The sequence below is a fragment of the Monodon monoceros genome, unplaced genomic scaffold, assembly GCF_005190385.1.
Source record: "Monodon monoceros isolate NGI ecotype Baffin Bay Population unplaced genomic scaffold, NGI_Narwhal_1 Super_Scaffold_20, whole genome shotgun sequence".
NCBI classification, from domain to species: domain Eukaryota; kingdom Metazoa; phylum Chordata; class Mammalia; order Artiodactyla; family Monodontidae; genus Monodon; species Monodon monoceros.
Window position 1 is genome coordinate 133,973,981 of NW_021703777.1, and position 16,866 is coordinate 133,990,846.

The 16,866-nt window shown below is 61.0% G+C and overlaps 1 protein-coding gene across 7 annotated transcripts in view; it reads left to right on the forward strand.

Annotated features, from left to right (window-relative positions):
* SH3TC1 (SH3 domain and tetratricopeptide repeats 1) overlaps window positions 1–16,644 on the forward strand; it is a 51,987-nt gene extending 35,343 nt beyond the window's left edge. For 6 of the 7 annotated variants that reach the window (XM_029234828.1, XM_029234827.1, XM_029234829.1 and 3 more), the window contains 9 exons: window positions 614–747; window positions 2,388–2,426; window positions 4,056–5,723; window positions 8,239–8,419; window positions 9,541–9,691; window positions 10,927–11,049; window positions 11,729–11,879; window positions 12,747–12,943; window positions 16,294–16,644. In XM_029234828.1, coding sequence (XP_029090661.1) covers window positions 614–747; window positions 2,388–2,426; window positions 4,056–5,723; window positions 8,239–8,419; window positions 9,541–9,691; window positions 10,927–11,049; window positions 11,729–11,879; window positions 12,747–12,943; window positions 16,294–16,551 — 2,902 coding nt within the window. In that variant the 3' untranslated portion in view covers window positions 16,552–16,644. Of the gene's footprint in view, window positions 1–613; window positions 748–2,387; window positions 2,427–4,055; window positions 5,724–8,238; window positions 8,420–9,540; window positions 9,692–10,926; window positions 11,050–11,728; window positions 11,880–12,746; window positions 14,077–16,293 lie in introns of all 7 variants that reach the window. The other variant, XR_003795538.1, reaches the window with a different exon arrangement.
* Window positions 16,645–16,866: the final 222 nt, after the last annotated feature.

The following is a 16,866-nucleotide window of genomic DNA, read 5'->3' on the forward strand; positions in this document are numbered from 1 at the left end:
TTCCCTGTTCTCTTTGTCCTTTAGGACACCGACACTTTTGAGGAATACAGGCCTATTTTATCGAATGTCCTGCAATCTACCCTAAGGTTTTCTTTAACTTCTCAAAAGAGCTCCCTCTAAGTTCTGAAGTACGTGTGAAAGTTTCATATTTTGCTGATAATTTAGCCCAGTAAGCAGAAGTTGCCTCCCCCTCCCTGTCTCCTTCCTGTTTTCCTCTCCCTGAGTTTTCGGAGCACACACGTGCCCTGAGCTCGTGTTGTGTGAGGCTCTGTGTGGAGCTTGCAGTGTGGAGGAATTGAGTCTGCCTGCAGCTGTCATGGCCGGCCTTGCAGAGGAAGGGGCATTTAAGGTGGGGCTTTGAAGGCTGCCCAGGAGCTCACCTTCCCAGGATGCTGTGACCAGCTGCACGTGTCATGGCATTTCCCACTCCTGGGCGTCTGCCTCTGGCCAGACAAAGCAACCTTAAGGGCAGGATCTATTTTGTTTTTATCTTGGTGTCTTCACCGCTGGGCACAGGATAGGTATGCAGGGACCATCTGTCAAGTGAGGGAGTGGAAAAGGGTCTTTGTGTGAAATCTTGCAAACGTGCAATCTAAATGCACTTTTTTTCCAGCTTGGAAAATGTGATGTTTCTCAATGAAGAGGAAAGGTCTTTCTTCAGCAGCGAAGGACGCTTTTCTGAGGAGGATGCCAGGCAGCTACTCAGGAGGACGTCCAGCACGGACGTCTGCACTGTGTACAGCTTGGGTAGGTGTGCGGGGTGTTGGGGGGCGCTCTTCCTACGCCCCTCGGGATGACTGCGGGCCCCTCTCAGGACCCGCCGCTGGTTACACCCTACAGCCCATGATTTAGGACAGTTTTCTCGGGGCAGACTTCTGGAAAGACCGCGAAGGGTGCAGAGCTGTCCCGTGGCTGAGACCCCATCAGCCCTATTCGGTCGGCACCGGGCTCTGTGAGTTTGGACTGTCCATTCAGCAGAGCTTTGGATGGATCTGCTTCACCCACTGTTCACAGCGGCACCCACCCCGCTTCCTTCGGGAATGTTCTGCTTCCCCCGTCATGCCACAGTAATGAACGCCAGCCCCTGGGCTCTTAAAGGCGATCAGCCAGTTGCTGTCACTGCCCTCCCGGTAGGTGGGGAGGTGCCGGGCCAGACACAGAGGAGCCAGGGTAAGGGGCCGGGAGATGCAGGAAAGCGGGCCCGAGCCTCCCAGCTGCCCGAGGATGGGCCTCAGCGAAGCCTTTCCTCTGCTAACTCCAGGTGCCAACCTAAGGCCCCCTGCTGCACTGGGGCAGGGCCAGCGTGCGGGCCCTGGGCTGCAGTGCAAATCGTAGATGAAGGAAGCGTGTCAGCAGCCACAGCAAAAGGAAATGCAGCAGAGCGGACGGTGCTGGAGCAAACTTACCCCCAGCTCCCACGGGTCATGGGGACATAACGTTACAGCTCATTCCTTCACCCCTCTGGATGGAGATAAATGCTCTCATGTGTACACACCCACACAGATATACGTACACACATGCACATACACTCAGACGAATACATACAGACACACTCAGAGCCATACACGTAAACCCACATATCCAGCATGTACATATACATATGCACATACTCATGTGAATACATATGTACACATACGTGTACCTATGTACACACATATGTGCACATGTACACACACATCTTTTCTGCCTGCTTGCTGACACGTGTTATAAGGCTTTTCCTGCCAATATTAGATTTAAACTTTCGAGATCCCACAAATCAGTTTTTCTTCCTAAACGGGCATACTTAAATTTGACCTTGGCATATCAGGCTTAAGCCAGCCTGGCACACGATTTCTTCTCTTTCTGCGGAGGCCGCATTGGGACCCTCGTTTGCGGGGTGTTGTGGGACCCTCTCTGCTGGGTGCTCTGTAGTTGGCAGCACTTCCCACTTCCCATGTGTTTTTACAGCTCTTTTTCTCCTTTGGTTTCTATGGCAACGCCGTGGGCAATTAGCGCCAGCCCATTTTCAGGAGGTGGGAACTGAGGCGCAGGGGAGCGCTGGCAGTGGGAGAGGAGGGGGGTCAATCCCAGATCTGCCGCCCTGCCCCTGGGAGAGCTGACGGGATCAGTGGGGAGCGCGTCCCCTGTTCCCAGAGCGGGAGCCGCAGAAGTCAGCAGCCTCTCAGGGAGGATGGAGTCCTGCAGGGGAGGCCTAGGGCGGGGACACATCCTGGAAGATGTGGCTTCTTGGCCAGTGCCCCACCCCCCCGGCCCAGGCCGTTTCCCCTCAGGGAGCTGGTTTCAGGGACGTTATGATTCTGGTGCGCCCCCCCCCCCCCGCCCCGACTTGGCCCTGGACACAGAGGGTGCTGGCCGGACCGTGATGCTTTCCTTCTCTCCCTTTTCAGACACAGAAGAAGCTGAGATGCAGCAACAGGAAGAACATGGTACGTTCTTCCCACATGGCCTGGGGTCCCTCCGGTCACGGGGCTGGGCCGTGGGGTGATGCCAGACAGAGGGGGCGGAGCTGGGTTTGGATGGGTGCTGGCCATGGACCTTACTCATCCGTGGGGGAGGGCTGGAGGGCGGACGTCGGGTGAGGTGGAGGTGAGGCTCACCTCCACTGCCGCAGCAGGTCCCCAACAAACGTGCCAGCCCCCCTGCACTGTGCCTGTGCAGGGAGGGTGACCTCTCCGTTGCCAAGCCCATGCCGGGTCCCCCTGCACTGTCCCCAGCAAAGACGGACCATCCCTGCCATTGTCTGAGCTCATGCCTCATTCTGGGCTCCTTTCAGGTAACCTAGAGAAGCTGAAATTTGCCCCGTGCCCTGCTTGGAGGGGTGAAGGGGGTGTGGAGGTTGCTGAATTTGGAGCCTTACGTTGGAAAAGTCCCTTGAGGATCTGCTCTTTCCTGTGGGGGGCTGGTTCAGGAAGACCCCCTCCTTCTCCCTCCACACTCCCCCTCCCCACAGTAGGGGGTCAGAGTCAGGGAGAGCCTGGGGACACAGGTGCCAAGGACCCTCTGAGATTCCCTGGGGATGGGATCCATCTAAGCACAAACACAGACGGACCACTGTGGGATGTGGTTGAAGAGGCCCGGAAGCCAGCCCCCGGGGCCCCAGGGCTATTCCAGGGCCCTCCCTCCTCCCCAGACCCTCTGCAGGCTTCTCTTCGGGGAGGATCTCAGCTGTTGGGGACAGGATAACCAGGATAACGTGGGAAGATGCCCTGGGGAGCCCACTTGCCGCCACTGGATGCAGGCGTTTCTTAGCTAATCAAGTACACGGTCACATCGCACATTTGCCGCTCAACCATACTTAATTTTTTAAATTCTTAGGCTTTACAGACTAATAGACAGTTCTGAACATATTTTTCTACAAGTGAACTCGAAACAGAAGAGTCTTTAGATCCTGGTTCTTTCCTTCCAAACAAATTCCCCTTCAAAGCCCACGTTTTTGCAACAGGAAATGTAGCTTGTTTGCTCCTCGAGGCTGGACATGCCTCTGGGCGCTGAGTCCATCCAAGGCCAACAGTCCCTTGGCGGGCAGCTGTGGGCACCTCCTTGTCCCCAGGCTCTCTGGCACTCCTCTTTAACCCTTTAGTGACCGTGAGCCTCAGATTCCCAAACCAGCCAAGATGAAGGGGGAGCCCCGGGCTCTGGGAGCCATTCCCGGTGTTTCCTGTCATAATGACCCCCACGCTAGAGCCGGGCAGATGGACACACAGGCCACTGTCGGTTCTGTGGGTGCTTTTGAGCTCACGCTGGCCAGCAGGGCTGATTGGCTACTGATTGATTTCACGGGGGCTCCTCACCTGGCTGAGAGGGAAGGGCAAAGGCGAGGAGCATTCCTCGATAAAAGCTTGGCCAACCTGCTCTGTGTCCCCCCAGAAGTCGCTCCTACTGTGGCCCCGCACTGTGCCCAGCTCTGCGCTCCACAATCCACAGAAATCTCAGACGCTCAGGGCAGCCCCGTGGGAGAAGTGACAGGGACCCTGCAGCTCGGGGAGGGACGCCCCCTGGCCCAGCCTGGACTCAGGTCACACTCTAACCCACGTGGGCATTCTGGTCACTTGCAGAGATGCCCCCGCCTTGCCTGCACCCAGAGCCACGTGAGACCCTGCAGAAGGTGAAGAATGTCCTAGAACGATGCAAGTCCTGCCGGGGCTGCCCCAAGGAGCCAGGGTCCCCGGGCGTCCACGGGGCATCCGGTGGCGCGAGCTCGCCCGACACCAAGGAGCCCTCCTTCCGCCTGGACGCCGGGGATGCCCGGGCTGACCCGGAGGCCCTGGGCTCCCTGCTGCAGTTCCTGGACAAGCCCGGCTTCGAGGCCGGCTTCCAGGGCCTGTACGGCCTCTCCCCGCCCGGGCTGCACGGCGTGTTTGGCGGCTTCACCGACGACGAGGAGCTGGCCCGGCTTCTGGCTGAGGCCCGGGGGGTGGCCAAGAAGGCCGGGCTGCCCATGGCCCTGGCCAGGCTCTGCTTCCTGCTGGGGCGGCTGTGCGTCCGGCGGCTGAAGCTGTCCCAGGCCCGCGTGTACTTCGAGGAAGCCCTGGGGGCGCTGGGGGGCCGCTTCGGGGACCTCGTCCTGGTGGCGGCCGTGTACACCAGCCTGGCCGCCGTCCACCTGCGGCAGAAGAACAGGGAGAAGTGCGCGCAGGTGGTGCCCAAGGCCTTGGCCCTGCTCCTGGGGACACCCGGCCACGTCGGCGGCTCCGAGGCCGAGTCGGGGCTCCTGAAGCTGGGCCTGCGGAGGGCTATCGGCGCCCGCAGCCCGCAGGCCGAGGCCCGGGCCTGTTTCCTGCTGGCCAAGCACCACGCCCGTGACAAGCGGCCCGAGGAGGAGGCCCTGCCCTACCTGGAGAGGCTGCTGCAGCTGCACGGGGCCTTGGGGGCTCCGGGCGCCTCGTGGCCCGTAGACTGCTACCTGCTGCTGGCGGACGTCTACAGCCGCAAGTGCCTCCCACACCTGGCACTGAGCTGCGTCAAGGTGGCCTCGCGGCGGGCACGGGGCTCGCTAGACAGCGCGCTCCGGAGCGCGGCCCTGGTCCTGCGGGGCAGCCCCCAGCTCCCCCGCCTCCCCGCCCAGCTCGCCCCCTACCTCCTGCAGGCCCTGGCCTCCCCGGCCTCGGGCGCGGGGCGGGCGCTGCGCGGCCCCATCTACGCCAGCCTGGCCCGGCTGCACAGCCAGCACGGGCGACAGGGCAGGGCCATCACCTTCATGACGCAGGCCGCGGAGATGGACGCCCAGATCGGCGGCCGCACGGCGGTGGACCGCCTGGTGGCCCTCGCCTGGTTGCACGTGCTTCACAGGCAGATCCCGGCAGCGCTGGACATCTTGGAGTCCGTCCTGGAGGCGGCGGTGGCTGCCCTGGACCAGGAAGGCGTGATCGCCAACATGGCGGCTATTGGCCTGAAGAGGATGTGCAGGACTCAGCAGGCGGCCGAGGGCTACTACCGCGCCCTGCGGGTCGCCAGGCGCCTGGGTCACCAGCGGAACAAGGCGGTGGTCCTGGCCAACTTCGGGACCCTGTGCCTGCAGACCGGCGCCGGCAGGCTGGCCCAGCACTACTTCCTGGAGTCCGTGAAGCTCTTCTCGCGGCTGCCCAGTGGAGAGTGCGGCCCAGACTTCACCCAGGTGCTCCTGCGGCTGGGTCACCTGTGCACCCGCAGGGCCCTCACCCGGCAGGGCAAGTGCTACTACGAGTGGGCCTTTCTGGTCGCCGTGGAGACGGACCATTTGGAGAGTAAGTGTGGGCCACACTGGCTTCCTGGAAAGAAAGAAAACACGTTTTCTTTCCATCTCTGTTCAGAACACACCTGGGGTTTGCGATTCAGAGGCGAGCGGTGGTTTTTGCACTGACAATGCCGAGTACTGGAAACCAGCAGACGTTTGCAGATGCCTTGAGGTGTCCCACGCCGGGCCAGATGTCACCAGGGCAAAGGACTCGTCCCAGTTTGCCTGGGACCGTCCCGCTTTGGGCATTGAAAGTCCCGAGGCCAGGAATCCTGGCAGTCTCCGGCAAATGGGCGGTGGTGACCCTGGACGTGGCCCAGGCCAGGCAGGGGCAGCCGTGCCGAGGAGCCACCTGGGCCTTGAATGCTGGGTGCTTTAGCTGGTGCTGGCATCTCCCAGCAGCCCTGCACACCTGGCATCTCCCCTGCACAGAGGGTGCAGGACAGTTGCTTCATCCAACAGCTACTTGTGTGAATACTCCAGGCTCTGTGTGGGGCTCCACCTGCAAAGGGACCCGAGTGGTCCTCACTGGGGGCTGGCGGCCAAGCGTGGGAAACAGATGCCTGGGTCACAAGAGCCACAAAAGCAGGAGCTCAGCTTAAATATGGGGGCACCAGGCCTCAACTCGTAGGTCGGGGCAGTCTGATTAGTCTGGGACTTGAGGGATGAGGAGGCTTTAGCCAAGCACGGGATGGGGGTCTGGCAGAAGGAGCAGCCAGTGCAAAGGCCCTGGGGTGAGTGAGCTGGGCCGAACCTTAGGTGGGAAGCTAGGCAGGGGCCCAGGAGCCCAGACTGTGGTTTGGTGTTTTTCCTGAGAGCGCTGGGGAGCTACTGAGGGATGTAGACCACTCATTGAGGCTGGAAGGGGTCCCTCTGGACCTCCAGAAGGAACCAAGAGCTGGGTCCCTGACCCTCCCTGTGCCCTCAGGCAGGTCCTGGTGGTGCTTGGCAGTGGAACATGGCCCCCCCGTGTGCCTATCAGAAACCTCCTTTGACCCACCTCCCCAAACCCGGGCACTGGGGGATTCAGACTTGGGAAGGCAGAGCTGGGGGACCCAGAGGGTCACGTTGTTTGCTCCTCCCCTGTATTGAACAGTGAGGAGACTAAGGGCTAGGGTGACACCCCAGGGTCACTCCGTGCTTGGTCTGGTTCCTTTTTTAGCCCCTTTCAGTAGTTTGTGTCTTCCTAGGATGTGTCCATTCCATCTTGGTTACCTAATTTGTTGGCATACAGCTGTTCATAGCATGCCCTTTATTTCCGTGAGATCGGTAGTAATGTCCCCTTTTTCACTCCTGGTTTTAGTGATTTTCATCTTCTTTCTTTTTTTTCTCAGTCAGTCCAGCTAAAGATTTGTCAATTTTGTTAATCTTTTCAAAGAACCATCACTGGGTTTCATTGATTTTCTCTATCTTTCTATTCTCTATCAGTTTATCATTTCCGCTTGAACTTTTATTTTTCCTTCCTTTTGCTTGCTTTGGGTCTAATTAACTTTTCTTTTTCTAGTTTCTTAAGGGGGAAGTTTAGGGTTTTGATTTGAATTTTTTATTCTTTTTTTGACACAAGCATTTACAGTAATAAAGTCCCTCTAAGCACTGCTTTCTCTGCATCCCCTAAATTGTGGTACGTTGTGCTTTTATGCTCGCTCATCTCAAATATCTTTTAGTTTCCTTCCTTGACCCATTGGTGATTGAGGAATATGCTGTTCATGTATACAGATCTGTGAATTTCCCAAACTTCCTTCTGTTACTGATTCCTGATTTCATTCCGTTGCACCTGGAGAACATGCTTCGCATGGTTTCAATCCTTTTATGTTTACAGAGAATAGTTTTGTGATCCAGCCTCTGGTCCTTCCTGGAGAATGTTCGTGGGCACGTGAAGAACACGTGTTCTGCTGTTGCTGGGGACGTGTTCTGTGATCTGTTAGGTCTGGTTGGTTCGCCATGTCGTTCAAGTCTTCTCTTGGCTTGTTCATCCCCGGGTCATTTTTAAGAGTGGAAGCTCCCAACGGTTCCCAACCCTCTGGTTTTAGGAGAGGCAAGTATGGCTGAGGGCTTGGAGCCCGGCTTCATGAAGGAGCATCGGCTCTGGAATACCGGAGCTGGATTTGAATCCCTTCTCCACCGCATGCCGTGTGCTCCAGCTTTGAACTCAGCTTGCCCCTCTGCCACAGGGGGGTGCCGGTGGTCCCTGCCTTGTCCGCTCAATGTAAGGGCAGCCCCTGTTTGGCTGGGAGGAGCTTTGTGAAGCAGAAACAGCACCCTGGCGCGGTGGGAGAGCCTGGCCAGGACGGCCCAGCCTGAGGGTTATAAAAGTGGTCGGTGCTGTCCCTCGAGCCCCTGTGACGTGCCTGGCCTGGCCCTGTCTCGAGATGCTCGCCGGCTGTGTGACCTTGAGCAGGACACTCAGCCTGTCTGCATGTGCAATGACCCCAGCTCACAGAGGCGGGCACCCAGCAGGGGACTTTGACCCTGCAAACGTTGCTGTGATGCATGATGGGGGCCTTTTCCTTTTGTCTCCCGCCCAGGCCAGCTGCACGCTGTCCAGCGGCTGTGTCACTTCTACAGCACAGTCATGCCCAGTGAGGCCCAGTGCGTCGTTTACCACGAGTTCCAGCTTTCGCTGGCCCGCAGGGTGGCCGACAAGGTGCTGGAGGGGCAGCTCCTGGAGGCCATCAGCCAGCTCTACCTGTCCCTGGGCACCGAGAGGTGAGGGCTGGCCCTGGGGGCGGGAAGGGTGGTGAGGATGCTGGACCACCATCCTAGGACAGCCCCTCCTCAAGGGCCATTTCATCCCTTAGGGTCAGACAGGCTCTGGGCCAGCGGGCCTGGTCTCATCCCCAAGGGAGGCAGAGCATGTGCTTCTGGACCTTTCTTCCTGCCGTGGTGGCTTCTGGAAGCTGACCCCGCTCTGCCCTGAGTCTTTTCTCACTGGCCCAGCTCTGGGCAAGGTAGTCTGGTCCTCGTCTGTCCCCTCAGATGTGAGGACAGCAGCCACGTGTGCCCAGAGGATTCTCATCCACTGGAGACAGCTGACTGTCCCACCTGCTTCCCTGGGACAGGATTTCAGAACCACATGTGAAGAAGCCCACCCAGAGCGTCCTGACCGGGGGTGGGTCACAAATGGCTGGACCACACAGCCTGCAGGCTGGCAGAGTCTCACAACAACCCCTCCAGCGTGGGGGCTCCCCGAGGGCAGGGAAGGAGCCAGGTTCCCCAGGACTCAGGAGATGTGCCAGTCTTGGCCTCCGCCTCTCATCCTCAGGCCTCGGTTTCACAGCAGGGCCAATGGGCCAGCGACCTAGATCGATGCTCCACAAAGTGGGGACCCCGGATCGGCAGCCTCCACCTTGCCGGGGCGCTGGTTGGAAATGCACATTCCCAGGCCTCACTCCAGACTTCCTGAGTCAGCAGCTCTGGGAGCAGAGCCCTGCGATCTGTGTCTGAACAGCCCCCCTGGGTGGTTCCGATTTTCGCTTGGTGTGATAGCCAGTAGCCTGGACGATCTCTAAATTTCTGCCCAGTGGCCACAATCCCTGCTGCGTCTGGAAGTGACACGGGCCTGTGTTTGGGGAAGTGAGGCAGACGAACAGCACGCTCCTCCTGCCTTGAGGCTGCCCGCTTCCATCCCAAGGGCCTCCTTCATCTTTGCTGGACGAGTTGCTGTATGTTCATCCCGGATCTCCCAACAGCCTGGGAAGGGCAGACTCTTTTCCTGCTCCTGACGTTTCAGGTCCATGGTCACCAGACGGCCCCGGGGAGAACCCCATCCACTCCATGTGGGCGGCCGGCCTGGGAGACCTGTTCTGACCGCCCACATCTAATTCCAGGGCCTACAAATCCGCGCTGGACTACACGAAGTGCAGTCTGGGGATATTCATCGACCTGCAGAAGAAGGACAAGGAGGCACACGCCTGGCTGCAGGCGGGGAAGATCTACTATATCCTCCAGCAGAACGAGCTGGTGGATCTCTACATCCAGGTGCGAGGGCTCCGGGCGTGTGCGCGCGGTCACTCACCCACCCGCCCACTCATCCCTAAGCCGCCGCGTGCCAGGTGCCCGCGCCATCTCCCGCCGCCCCAGACCTCCAGCATCTTCCATAACCAACTGAGCTCTGGGGACAGAGGCTCTGGGGACAGTGCCCCCGACTGTGTTGGTACACAGCAAGTGCTCGATAAATGTGCAAATGTTGTGCCCACTCAGCTGACACACAGAACTTGCTTCAGCAGTGCACAGCATTTCTCCTTAAAAAACACATTTATCACAGAAGCTCCGTTTTTTGACAGTTTCTCAAACATGACGTGATTTGTGACAAATTGAGAGACACAAGAGCCTTGTGGGGTTTTTTCCTTTGTGGGCACCGGCTGTGTACCTCCCCTGGGCCAGGCCGGGGTTGATGAACCAGATCAGTAGCTGGCGGCTGGTGGAGGGTACAGCCTCCTCTACAAGCAATGCTGCCTGAGGCCAGGGCTGCGGCGCAGAAAGGAGCCGGGGGTGTGCACGGTCAGCCTGGGGTCACGGAGGCTGTTTGAATTGTAGGGCGGTGGTAGGCATATGGGGTATTCCTGCACCAGGACTCATAGGTGCAAAGGCCCAGCGGTGCCCAGGAGTGCAGCAAGGTCAGGGCTGCGAGCTGCTGGGTGTGGCTGGACTGCGGACCAGGGCTGGTCCCCTCAGTCACTCGGCGTTTTTTTCTGAGCACCTACTATGCGCCAGGCACGTGCGAAGCCCTGGACGCAGCAGAGGAGCGACAGCCTCAGTCCTCTGGCAGGAGAGACGAGTGGACATGCGGTCGGGTGTCTCTAAGTGCTTGGGAGGGAAAATAGGGGGGCCCAAGGAGCCAGGATTTGGGAGCCCCAGGTGAAGCCGAGCAGAGGATGCTGTGGTCTGGGCATGGCTGGCGGGATTCGGAGGCTGGCTCTGAGTTCCGTCCCAAGTGCCTCCCCAGCCCACACGTGCTGGCTCCTGGGGCCTCAGCTGGAAAGGCCTCCTCCTGGGACACAGGGCTTAGATGATTTGTCCTCATGCCAGCAGGTGACGAGGGCCCCACATGCACAGGGACTGAAGTGTATGAGAGGAAAGAACCCTCACTCCGTGTCAGTGTGATAGAGGGTCCCGGGTGGCCGGCAGGTGGCTGTGAGCTTCCCCCAGCGGGCCCGGCCACCTCGCCCTGCCGGGTCACTGGGGGACCCATGAGAGTTTCTGCATCCCCACAGGTGGCACAGAACGTGGCCCTGTACACAGGGGACCCCAAGCTGGGGCTGCAGCTCTTTGAGGCGGCTGGAGACATCTTCTTCAACGGGACCTGGGAGCGGGAGAAAGCCGTGTCCTTCTACCGGGTGAGCGGCGCCTGTGGGTCCAGGCGGGTGGGCCTCAGGGGGCATCCCTCCTGGAAGCAGCGTCCCCCACCTCCATGTTTAGTTTCCCAGTGGTTTGGTCAGGGATGACCTTGGCCCCCATCCCCAGCCTGGGAGGGACAGAGCAAAGAAGGACCATCATAGGACATGCATCCCCGTGATCCAAACAACCCTGGGATGCGAGGACTGTCCCCGTTTTACAGATGAAGAAACAGGCTCAGAGAGGCACAGGGGTGTGCCTAAGGACACACAGCACGTCAGGGGGAGGACCCGGACCAGGGCCAGGTCTGCACGTGCCTGCCAGGGAGGGCAGCTTCTCCCCGTCCGTCTACCCAGCTCGTGCGTGTGGCTCAGCCCCAGGGGGCAGATAAACGCGGCGTATTTAGAGCCTAGAGGGGTGTTGGACCTTCCTGGTCAGGCGCCCACCACCCAGGAGGGTCAGGGCTGGTCTGAGTGTGTGTGGTGTAGCTCAATGGGCAAGGCTCACACCCAGCTTACTCATGGCCCAGTGACGCTGGGGTGTCACACCACTCTGAGCTGGCCTTTCCTGGGGGGGCAGAGCTGTGTAAAGCTCCAGTGGGTTAGTGGGGGCTCTGAGGAGGGTACTGGGCCTGTCTGGCTGCTGCGGGCGGAGGCCTGACCCGCCCGCCTGTGCTCGCAGGACCGGGCGCTGCCCCTGGCCGTGAACACGGGGAGCCAAGAGGCCGAGCTGCGGCTCTGCAACAAGCTGGCAGCGCTGCTGGCCGAGACGGAGGCGCCGCAGGAGGGCCTGGAGTTCGCCCACACGGCCCTGGCACTCAGCATCACCCTCGGTAAGCCGCACCCCGGGCCCACCCCTGAGGTCTGAGCGCGGCCGCGCGTCTCCTGGGCTGCAGGCGCCTCTCCTGCGGGCCAGGCTGCTGAGACGGGCAGCAGCGCACCCGCCCCGCCCGCCCGCCCGCCCGGGGTCTCAGGAAGCGCCGCAGGCTGGACCAGCAACGCCAGCTCTGCGGCTCCCCCGCTGCCCCCCACCTAGCTGACCACGAGGCTGGCCAAGGCGCCAGGCGGGCCCACCCCATGCCTTTCTGCCTGCTGTCCCCTCCCGCTGTCCCTTCCCCACTCGCCACCAGCAGCCCCTGCTGGCTGGCCAAATCCTGGTCCCCTTTCCAGAGGCCGGTCCCTCAATGCCCGGCATCCCTCTGTGCCTAATGTCTTCCCCGAGACAGGGAGCCCAAGAGGGCTGGGCACACAGTAGGTGCTCAGCAGGGGAGTCCTGGAAGGGGGAGGATCTTGGAGACAGCCTCGTGTGGTGACTCCCCGAGGACGGGGTAGGGGCCGCTGACTGTACAGCGGGATGCCAAAGGTCATGTTTGCAGGTTGACCAGAGCCCTGGCACCTGCAGGTGCACAGACCGCAGGACTTTGGGTTCTCCAGTCAAAACAGTAACCAAAGCCCCCCGTCCAGGAGGGTCCGTGCAGGCCCAGAGCCAGGGCAGCGTGATCCATGACTCTGCCGCATCCCTGAGGAAGAAGGGGAGCGAGCCTTATCAGGTCCCCTATACAGGTGGGAAAGGGAGTCTGGGGCCAGGAAGGGGCCGGCTGGAGCTCGGAGGCGGTGACGGCCGGGTGCTCCTGGCTGGCCTGTGCCCTGCCACCCTGAGCAGCCGTGTCCTCACTCGTGGCCCCTCCCTGCATCCCCAGGGGACCGGCTGAACGAGCGGGTGGCCTACCATCGGCTGGCCGCCCTGCACCAGCAGCTGGGCCACGGGGAGCTGGCCGAGCACTTCTACCTCAAGGCACTCTCGCTCTGCACCTCGCCACTGGAATTTGACGAGGAGACCCTGTACTACGTGAAGGTGTATCTGGTGCTCGGCGACATCATCTTCTACGACCTCAAGGTGGGGGGTGCAGGTGCAGGCAGGGCTGGGACGCTGGGGCGAGGCAGCCATCGTGCACCCACACCGGGGAGGCCTGGGTCCCAGTGGTCTCCCCGGAGCTCTGGGCTTCCTGTGAGGAGAGGCGAGGCCAGTGGACACTCTCTGAGTCCCCCTGCGGGTCAGGCCCTGCCCTCTAGAGCTCATGGTCAGTGCAGGAGGCTGACGTGCGAATGGATGATGCAGCCATTGGGTAAGGGACAAAATGGAGCGTAGTGGCGGCGGGGGGCTCCTGGAGGAGGTGACCGCAAAGCTGAGTCTCGAGAGTCAAGCAGGAATTAGCCACAAAATAATGGGGGAGGGGGATAAAGACATTCCTGGGGCAGGGGAAGGGTCACCGTCATTCCCAGAGACCCACGTTGCAAGGTGCAACCCAAACCCTGGCATCTCCTCCAGGAAGTTTGGCAGTCTGTGCAGAGCGCTTCCTTCCTGGAATCCTCACATCACTTGGATGCGGGTAGGGGCACTATTATCACCTCACTTCACAGAGAGGGAAGCTGGGGCTCAAGGTGGGGTGCCACAGGTTTTATGGCAGGGATACCACTCAAGCACCCTGGCTGAGCCGCTGCCCTGTCAGAGCCGCAGGACTGGGAGGAGAAGGGGACCGCTTTTCCATTTGTCTCTGAGCCCCGCAGTGGATGCAGACAAGGGCCTGGAAATGTCTCCTCTATTGTTTCCCGCCCCTCCCCGTACAGGCAGACACTCCCCATCACCCCCACTCCGGGTCTAGCACAGCACCTGCACAGTGTCCCTGCTCTGTGTTGGTTGAGGGGCGAGGGTGCCCCAGCCCAGGGGCTGAGCACTTCCCTTTCCCCTCCCCAACTAATGGCATCTAGGAGCTGGGGTGGCCCTGGAAGATCCCCCACTCCCTGCAGGTAACCCCCAGTCCCCTGTCTATGGGGCAGGCCAGCCTGTGCACTGGTGACACATGGTGGTCAGAAGAGATCACTGCAGCCTCTGCCGTGTCAGAGCCAGGCCGTGCTGGGGGATCCCAAGGGCAGCGATGACCTGCGGCTGAGCCCCACCGGGGTCCGGGCTCCGTGCTGTCCGGGGTTTGTGTGGTTGGCTCTTCAAATGCTTTGCTGTAGGAGGATCTGGTGAGTCCACAGGACAGGGCAGAGACTGAGGCCGGGAGTGGGTAGCTAACTACGGTAGAATGAGGAATAGCGCGCTTCGCCTTCAGCACCTGGGACTCTGCAGCCCTGTGGCCCTGCGGGCATGGGCCTCCGAGACTCACACCCTGGCACCCTCGGGCCCTGCGACCCTGCTCGTTCTCTCCACATCAGGGACCCCCCCCCCCTGGACGGGGGGCCTGGTGGTGGAGCGACTGGGGCCAGCCTCTCCTGAGCCAACCTCTCCGTTCGCCCCGAGCCTTGTGGCCCTGGACGGTCTGAGGATAGGGCCACATCGAGCACGTACCACCCCAGGTTCTGCATGATCACTTCTGTACCTCAGCAGGGAGCCGTGTGAGGTTCCTCAGCTCAAAACAAGAAGGGGAAACTGAGGCTGGGGAGGTGAACAGATTTACCCAAGATGGGGAAGTGGGGGTGAGCCAGGCCAGGGTCAGTTCCAGACCCCAGGTATCTGATCTAAGCCCAGGCGGAGCGTTCGCTGGCCTCTGACGCTGGGAGGGAGCCCTGGGGACGGGGGCTAATCCCTCCACGGTCACTCCGGGCAGGAAGGAAAGGGCAGGGCTGCAGCTGAGGCCAGGTTCCCTTGGCCGGGCAGCTGGGGTCAAGGGGCAGAGAACGCCTTCGCTTCCCTCCAAATGGGCTTCCCAGCCTGTGCTACCATCCACAGCCTCACCGTGATCGCCCTGCCAAGGCCACGCCTGCCTTTACCATGCTGAGGCCTTGGAATTCCCTCACCTCCCATCCTTCTCCACATGCCCAGGAGGGAAAGCGGCCCCCTCGTGCCCTGTGTGTGACCCAGGGGCTCTCCTGCTTGGGGCAGGGATGGGAAGGAGAAAGAGGACTTGGACAGAGGCAGGACCATCTTTAGCCTGTGTGTAGTGGGTCATAGCTGAAAGAGCGAGGCTTGGACTAGGAAAGATTTGAGTGTGAATTCTGGGTCTGCCACCCGCTAGCCTCTACACACACATGTGCACACATGCACAGGAATGCACACCACCACCCCCAACCGCCCACTCTGGCCAATTCCTTCCATTATTTGAGATGCCTCCTCCTCCAGGAAGCCCTCCCATCCCACCCCAGGCTGAGTCAGGTGCTTCCCAGGCTCCCACAGCTTCCCTCTGTTTCAGCGCTGGTCGACCCTTGTGGTCCTGTAGTTCCAGAATCAGCCGTGTTGGCCTCCCTGTCCCTGCCATCCACACAGGGTCCTGTGCCTGGCCGGGGCCGGGGCTGGGACAGTGTCACTGAACTGCTACACACACCTGCTTTAATTGTCTTCTGGGTCCTTGCTCGGCGGGGGGCGGTGGGGGGGAGTGAGGGGCCAGGGCTGGTGACTTTGGACTTTGTCCTCTGTCCTGGGCAGGCATTGTGAGCAGGGGGTGGCCGGGCTGGGTTTGGGTTTAGAGCAGTCCCTTGGGTGACCTTGGGTGGAGGACCTGGGGATGCTGGGGTGGGAGACAGGAGTTGGCGGGGGTGGGGGAACATCCCAGCCTGGGGACGTTGGGTTTGAGGCAAAGATGTGTCTGAAACGGGATCCCATGACCTGGGGGGAGGCACGCCCCCTTGGAGCTGCAGGGGATTCTGAGATGACACCCGTGAGCGGCTTTGCGCTGGGCCTGGCCTGGGGAAGGCCGTTCGTGCTGGCATCAGTGTGGACGTGGGCTGGAGGGAGTCAAGCCGTGGCCACCCTGGGCCGGGGTAGCCCTGCTGGGGGCTCTCAGAGCAGCCGGTTAGACCCCAGCTCAGCTCAAGGGGAAGCCACAGATGTCCCCCCAGTTCCCAGGGGTGAGCAGGGAAGAGGCTTCCAGGACGAGGGGATGCTGATGCTGGGTGCTACGAGGTTCGAGACCCTGGCTCCAGGAAGGGGGAGGACCAGTGGGTCTAGAGCACAGGAGGGACCAGGGCCACCGAGACACCAGTCCAGGCCCCCGCAGACCTCCAGCTGCTCTCAGGCAGCCCCGGGAGCAGGTGGGCGCCTCCTTGGGGGAAGCATGCACGGCCAGCCCAGAGGCACTGAAGCTGTGGCCCGTCTGGGGCGATGAAGCGTCCTGTCCCCCTGGAGCCCTGTCGTGGGCCCAGCCCTGGGGTTGGAGGGGTAGGCAGGGCACAGCCTTGGGGGAGACAGCTCCCCCAAAGCACCCGGTGCGGAGCTGTCCCATTGATTACATGCCGTGCCCCCTGCAGGACCCGCTCGACGCGGCCGGGTACTACCAGCTGGCACTGGCAGCGGCCGTGGACCTGGGCAACAAGAAGGCGCAGATGAAGATCTACACGCGCCTGGCTGCCATCTACCACAACTTCCTCCTGGACCGGGAGAAGTCCCTGTTCTTCTACCAGAAGGCTCGGACCTTTGCCACCGAGCTTAACATCCGCCGGGGACACCTGGCCCCTGGGCGGTGTTGCGGGCGGGCGGCCTGGCTGGTCCCCGGGCCGCCGTCCTGAGCCGTGGCCTCCGTCTGTCCCAGTGTCTCAGGGGGCTCGCTTCCTGGGAAATGCGGGCACGAGGGCAGGGGTCAAGTAGCAATAAATGTTTTTTGCCGAAACCTGGAGTCCTCAGGCTCCCCTCCCTGGGCTGCCTCCTGGGGAGTGTCTGGGGACTGGGCCCTGTCCCCGGGGGCCACCCTGCTGCTGCATCCCGTCCTCGGGTATGAGCGGGCAGGACTGTGAGTCTAGCCGACCCAGGCCAGGTCCCCCCAGCCAGTCACTCACGGTGTGGCTTTGGGCAAGTCCTCCCCTCAAACCCCAGTTTCAGGCGGT